Below are 7,772 nucleotides of genomic sequence, written 5' to 3'. Positions count from 1 at the left end.
GACAAGACTATCAAACTTTGTAACAAACCGTTAGTAATACTTCTGTATCTAGATACGTATCGACTATTATGATGAGATACGCACCCCTAATAAACATGATCATCATAACACTACTTGTTATATTTCAACTACACTTACAATTTAGCTCATAATTTTCATTTCTGTCTTTCTCCTAGTACTAGAGATGGTAAATTATTTTTCTTCCGAAAAGTCTGTTTGTGCACAGAAATGCTGACCATTTAACAGCGTTTAAGCAAGGTGTTTGCCATATAAGTGGTAGAGCTTTTTTATTATCATATAAATCAGTGAATATATAGTTGAAAAATTTCACACATTTTTCTATTTCAGTGGTTCAATAAGCATGATTAAATTAATAATTCATATTTTTTCCTTGGAAAGTTATGGAAAGTTACATAGAGTATAAGTATTTAAAAGTAGCTCTATTTAAAATATACGTGCATGGTTATCTTTAATTTAAAAAAATTTTTCGAATATATGAATTGTTTACCTGAATGCCTTTTTTAAATATTTCTGTTGCTAAGTAATCCTTCTTTAGCAATAGTCTTCAGATATTCAAAACATATCGCTGAATTGACAGAATCCTTTAGATACACTTTGTTAAATATTGTGTTTAACAATGCTCATCCATACGATTTTTGATACTGTTTCAGATTAGTGTTCAAAACATATATTTTTCGTTAAACTCCACTTTAAAACAAAAACGATTAAGTTAATAAAAATAGACATGCTACTGCTATAAATTTTGGACCCTTATATATTTTCACAGGTTCTGTGTTCCGTTCACTCATTAAAAGCCAGTTGCTAAGATATAACTTCGTAACAGCTTCTAGCGAATGGCAAAGTTGTTTCTTATGTATACAAACCTTGGTATACAAATTTAAATACCTATTCTACCGAAGGTGGACGGAGGTTATGTGTATGTTTGTCAGCAAGATTTCTCAAAAACGGCTGAATGTTTTTGGACGAAAGTTGGTATACATCTGAACTATGACCAAACTTAAAAGTGATTAGTTTAAGGAGGATCAAGGTCACAGAAAGGTCACGGAAATCTAAAAAAATCCCTATCTGTTACATAGGGACCGATTTTTTACACTAGTTTGATAAAACTTGGTGGACTCGTATAGAATATTATTCCTCGTTGTTCTGCCAATAATGTACCGTGTCCGTTGATAACGACAGACATATGGACACATTTTCGTATTATATCAGGGTGGCGCTCTACTGAGTGCCCCTCTAGTTGAGGCCCGGCATGGCCAGGTGGTTAGGGCGCTCGACTCGTAATCTGAGGGTCGCGGGTTCGAATCCCCGTCCCACCAAACATGGTCGCCTTTAAGCCGTGGGGGCGTTATAACTATTCGTTGGTACAAGAGTAGCCCAAGTGTTGGCGGTGGGTGGTGATGACTAGCTGCCTTACCACTGCTAAATTAGGGACGGCTAGCGAATATAGCCCTCGTGTAGCTTTGCGCGAAATTCAAAACAAAAACAAAACCCTCTAGTTATGAAATGGTTCCATGTAACGAAAACAAGTCTGACATGCACATAAAAGTTATACCAAGTCAACAAAACCTAACGCGTGCTATTCTTTTCTTTTATTTCTTGGTACTGATCCTGGGAAGAAATATTTTAAATATTGTTTACTATAGTTGAATGAATCGGATGTATAAAAAAAGAAAATAATATAATTCGATGTTTCTGTTACAATGACAAAAAATGAAAAGAACAACAACGTTTGTTTCTTAATTAGGGACGTTTATTCGGCTTTTTTTCTGTAATATGTTATCATAATAAATAAATAAAAACAACAACAACCAGTGAAACAACATAAAAGTTTATGAGAGATAATGCCAGTAGATCATGCGGTTTACGATTTATTATTTAGGATTTTCGTCATTCCGTCGCTTCATATAAACATTCCACAAAAGCCTGTGGAGCTTCAATTTGTTATGGCAGGAAACAAAATTAGTTGCCATGGGTCCAAAAAGTTGCGTGGCAGCACTCAACTATTATGTACTGACTCATAAAGCAGTGTCCAGTCAGCAACTCTATAGAGGAATATGATGTCATCGGCATTATACGTATTTTAGTTGCTATGTTGCTATAGTAACAATTATACGATGTTTAAAACTTTTATTACCTTACGTGTATTTTTCCAGTCCTTTTGCCAACTTAAATAAATACTAATGAGGCGATATTACTGGAGGATTAGATTATGTTAAATACGAATAATTAATAAGAAATTCATTTTGTACGTTGGATCTTCATTTCAATGTCACTAATACATATACAAAAATGACAATGTTTTAAAAGTGATATTATATAATAAGTGGCATACGAATCATTAATACCGCAAACAAATCTGAAAATACAAGCTTTTATACATCATGTTATGCACTAATAAAACAAATCTGAAAATACAAGCTTTTATACATCATGTTATGCACTAGTAAAACAAATATCAAAATACAAGCTTTTATACATCATGTTATGCACTAATAAAACAAATATCAAAATACAAGCTTTTATACATCATGTTATGCATTAGTAAAACAAATATCAAAATACAAGCTTTTATACATCATTTTATGCACTAGTAAAACAAATATCAAAATACAAGCTTTTATACATCATCTTATGCACTAGTAAAACTACAGATACAAATAATTAGATAATTAACACGTTTTCAAATACTTTTGTCGGACATCCTTATAATTTAACAAATTTGGCAAAAAGTATAAACTGGAATTTGTTTTAGTTTCTATTGAGCTTAGATTAGTTATTTGGTTATTTGGCGTTTCATGGCGCAAAGTAACTAGGCTATCTGCGTCTTGAGCTTAGACTTCGGCCTTATATGTTACCGAGCTTTCGGCAAATATATTTTCACGTATAACGTACATATTGAGGTGCATATATATATATATATATATACAATATATGTATACACATACATATCAGTATCTATAGATTCGCAAAGTTACGGACGTACAACACTAAAATCCGGTGTTCGATTCATCGAGGTGTACAGTGCGCAGATAACCCAATGTGACTTTGCGCTAAAACAAACAATTTGTTTTTTTACCAGTTACGGAACGAGAATTGGATATAATGTAATTAGGGAAGCCAGAAGTTATCTAAGTTATTCAGTTGCGGATTCAGAATAAAAAATCGTTGTTTTAACTTTTGCCGTAAATAAATACTGGTTAAAAATCCAATATATCAGCACGAAATATATCATCATCATTCACCGGTTCCTCAATGGCAAACCGGAAAGTCTGAAAGCTTATAACGCTAAAAATCGAAAAATCGGGTTTCGATAACTGTAGTGGGCACAGCACAGATAGCTTTGCGCTTAACTCCTAACAAACAAACAAAATCATCATTCACCAAATCATCAATGAATTAACATTGTCTAAGTGTAACTGATTAATTACATACATACATGAAAGATGAATTTCGAAATATAACATTTGTTAAATATGCACGACTGTTCATTTGAACTTTAATACGAAAGTATTATTTAATTTATATAGTGCGAACATTAAAGTAAGTTAAATAAAAGGAAAAGAAAAAGAAACAGATATAGACTGGATGATTGTGAGTTTAGCCATAGAGTGTGCATAGTGTCGACTTTTATAGTGTAATAATCGCAGACCGTATTGTAATAACAGAGTAAAGAAAAATAATTCATCTTGTCAGTTGTGTTCTGAAGTAACTGAACCAAGCCGTAGTGGACTTTTGAAGAAAAAAGATAATTATTTAAAGCTCTGAATTCAACTGTGGGAATCAACAGTGTAACGAACATCTGTATATACTTTTGACGTGTTTTAATACATTATTTTAAAACAAGTGGACTGTGTGCTGTTTGTAAAGAATCCTGCCAACACGTACATCCACATATGCATAAAAACCTGACAACATTTTACTAAAATAAATTCATTAAAAACACAAATAAGTTATTCAGACTCTGCGATATACAAATACGAAACTGTAAGACTGTTTGTAGATTATTTCGTGTATCAGATGCAATGGACTGATAAATCACAAAGCTTAAGTAAATTGCACAGGCATACATTTTGTACAGAATATTTTAGTAAATTCAGTTTTCAAGCAAAACGTATGTAAAATAAACAAATAAACACACAGAAACAATTTACACAACTGAGAAGGGAACAATAAACAATTTATTTAGGAAGACTTTTTGTTGTTGTTAAGCGCAAAGCTGTGCTCTGCCCATTGCGGGTATCAAAACCCGATTTTTGGCGTTAGAAGCCAATGGTCTTACCATTGAGCCACCTGGGAGAAAGAAACAATTAACAAAAATTTTAATAGCTACAATAAGCTTTTGTCTTTTCTTGACTAAGTCTGCTCTGTATCCACAACACCCAAAATTATAAACTAGTAATATAGTTTGGAACAATAAACAAGTACTATTGATAGAACCAAGAAATTGGAATATAGGTTGGTTTTATTATCACCATGACTCCACTTTGCTACAATCGTGCTATATAGGCACTTTCCTTTCCCTTCTTATGTCCATCAACCATTCATACCAATGTAAACATAAAAATTTTCTGTTTATTATTATAACCAATAAAACATAGATTTAGGAATAGGTCTTGCATCTTACTGGCAGCATATTAATTTCTTCCTTCGCCTCTTTCCGTTTATTAACTCTCTCTCACACCACCTGATTTTTTTTCTTCGTGGAACTTATGTTTTTTATATTCATTTCTCAAACCCACGCCGAATAGGTCCTTTTCTATTTAGCCTTGCACCTGTTTCCTGTATATTGGATTATAACTTTCATAATCATAGGGGTCTTGTAATCTCCATTGCAGATGAGCAAGTGGTCGCCCACTCCTATCATTTTGTAATGATTTAAGAGTGCTGTAATCCCCTATTCCCTTGGAGACTGACAAAAACTCACCACTTTCTCACTTCTCTCAACTCCAACCGACATTTTTTACACTTAACTTCATAACAGTTAGAACAATAAGTAAGAATAGTAGATGAGAGTAAAAAAGCGTTATTTTGTAATTAGTATTATATTAAGAGAATATCTGTACACTTTAATAAAATAACAGTTTATTAACACAAGACATTAGATGGAGGGAATATCGAATTAATAACCTTAGATAATAGTAATAAAAATAACTAAAAATAGATTTTTTCCACATTTTTATTTCTTTAACTTTGTCCTGTCTTTGCTTAACAGTTTGTGAGATATGTTTCCTAGAACTTAGAAGTCGAGAAAATATTTTAGAAAGATTATTAAATACTTTTCGAACTATACATACTTTCAAGCACATGAAACATAGATAAAGAAAAGAAACGAGTTATTATTTCACTAATAAATGTGTTATCTAAAATGATGGTGTTACAAATGTTTTCATACAGGCTGTTGGAGCACACGCCAGATGAAAAAAGAAAATTCTGACAGGGAGTGGTACATCAGAACAACATTAAGGGAGTTGTTTATTTACAGCATATTTGTCGCCATTCTTGTCATCTGTAAGTTTTTTATATTTTCTAAATATCTATGCTATTATAGTTTGTAATACTAAATTCTATGCTCCAGTATTTTACACAATTAGAGACTTATATTGTCATCTAAGCAGACTTTTGTGGCAAAGGAAATAAACCAATGAAATGCATGACAAAGAATACGAACGTTGTCAGTTTTTATAATTAAATCAGGAGTTATCCCAAATAGCAGTATATTGTCTGTACATTTAGAAATTAGATGACTCATTGTTGTTAATGTAATTTTCTGATTGGATGATTTTTAACCTAACATAATGTCTGTGAAGGCCTTGAATCAATTTTCACATATTTTATATTGATATGTATCTATCATTTGGTGACAAAACATTTCACTGAGATTAGCATGTCATTTTAAGCATAGAACCACGGGGTCTGTTTTTAACTATGAAATGGGGTACGTGGTTGTTGAACATGATTTTCTACGTTGTTAGTGAGGTAGCGATGGAAATATTATAGATTTTCTGTAAAATAGAATTGTCAGACATTCTTTAAGAGGTGTTTTGACATGCATATCTTATAAATTTAAAAAAAGGCCAAATACGTAGTCCTGATTCCACTATTTAGCTGTTATTGTTTTCCCTAGCGGAAAGCTACACAATGAGTTATATGTAATCTGTGTACCACAGGATATCATGCTCCGGATTTTAGCATTCTAAGTACGTAAAATTACCGCTGAACAACCGGGAACTTAGCTATACAAGCCTTTAACTTAGCAGGCTAATGGAAGCAAAAGTAAAGCTTTGTTTTTAGGTCACGTATAGTGGCGCACTAAAACATTTAGATATTATTATAATTTATAGCAACATTTGGACCACATTAATTTCTTCCGGGATTTATACAACGTAGGCTTGCAAGTTATCAGAAAGATTAACCTATATCGGTAAACTCACGTGCAAGCATTTTGATATTACAATACAAAATACATTTGAAGTAAACGTGTCATAGAAAATTCTTATAATTCTTACATTTATGTACAATCTTGTGAACGTAGTGTTCAACAGCGTGGAATTAAAAAACACTTTCGTAACACTGAATCAATAAACAAGAAATACATGTGACAAACTGTCTGTTTAGGTTAGTTTTTCTCATAAGCATTATATATGTACAAAACATGAAAATTAAGAAAAATGCATAAGTACACCTTCTCTGCTATTAAGCTATGGAGAGTTACCTTGAAGATTTATGATTAGCTTAACGTGTAAAACAAATTCCCGTAAATCTGGTACAAGTTATCACTAGTTTTCTTTCAGTTTATTTTTGGTAAGGTAACGTTTACCTTATTCCAATCAATCTTTTGGAATAAAATTGAAGTTTAATCTTAGGGATAGATATTGATTTTTTTTCTAATACCAGCAAATGTAATTCCTATTTGTTTCTAGTATAATATTGTAATGCTATTGAAATAAGAAGGCAAGTACAGATGATAATCTCAAACTAATAATCAGTAAAGATAGTAGCTATGGAAACAAAGACTGATGTGGCCTTTACTGTTTAATTCGCTTGTGATAACAGATGTCTCCGTCACAATTTAATTCACATACACACAAACACACACACACACATATATATATATACAAAGTTACGAATGCAATCTTTATCTAGAATTAAGGACGTAAAATCAAAATTAGCTTAATTTTTTATATATACCTTTAGTGTTTCTGTACAGATATACAGTTTTCCTTGAACAGCTGTTGAGTCTGAATTCACATTTTTGTACGGATATAAAGTTTACCTTGAACAGCTTTTCAGTCTGAACTTACATTCCTGTACAGCATGAAGTTCCCTTTGAATAACTGTTCAGTCCGTATTCATATTTATGTACAGATATAAAGTTTTCTTTGACACAACTGTTGAGTCCGAACTCACATAAAGAACAGCATATTGTTTATAGGTACAATTCATTATATTTATTTTAATGTATGAATGACACAGCGAAAATCGATAGTTACCAGTTACAAAAGTTGAAAGATAACTATGATTCTCAAACTAGATTGTGATAATGATTTTAAAACTAGATTGTGATAACTATAATTCTAAAACTAGGTTGTGATAATGATTCTAAAACTAGATTGTGATAACTATGATTCTAAAACTAGGTCATGAGAACTATAATTCTAAAACTAGGTTGTGATAATGATTCTCAAACTAGATTGTGATAATGATTTTAAAACTAGATTGTGATAACTATAATTCTAAAACTAGCTTGTGAT

General features: G+C 31.8%; 1 protein-coding gene across 1 annotated transcript in view; it reads left to right on the top strand.

Annotated features, from left to right (window-relative positions):
- Positions 1-5,568, top strand: part of LOC111085876 (polycystin-2-like) — a gene marked incomplete at its 3' end in the record, with an annotated part of 11,847 nt that extends 6,279 nt beyond the window's left edge. The window contains exon 3 of the mRNA XM_022386489.1: positions 5,416-5,568. Within this exon, the coding sequence (XP_022242197.1) occupies positions 5,416-5,568 (153 nt within the window). The remainder of the gene's footprint in view (positions 1-5,415) is intronic.
- Between the last annotated feature and the right edge of the window lie 2,204 nt (positions 5,569-7,772).

Source organism: Limulus polyphemus, unplaced genomic scaffold (assembly GCF_000517525.1).
Source record: "Limulus polyphemus unplaced genomic scaffold, Limulus_polyphemus-2.1.2 Scaffold681, whole genome shotgun sequence".
Taxonomy (NCBI): domain Eukaryota; kingdom Metazoa; phylum Arthropoda; class Merostomata; order Xiphosura; family Limulidae; genus Limulus; species Limulus polyphemus.
This window is presented reverse-complemented; position numbering and strand designations above follow the sequence as displayed.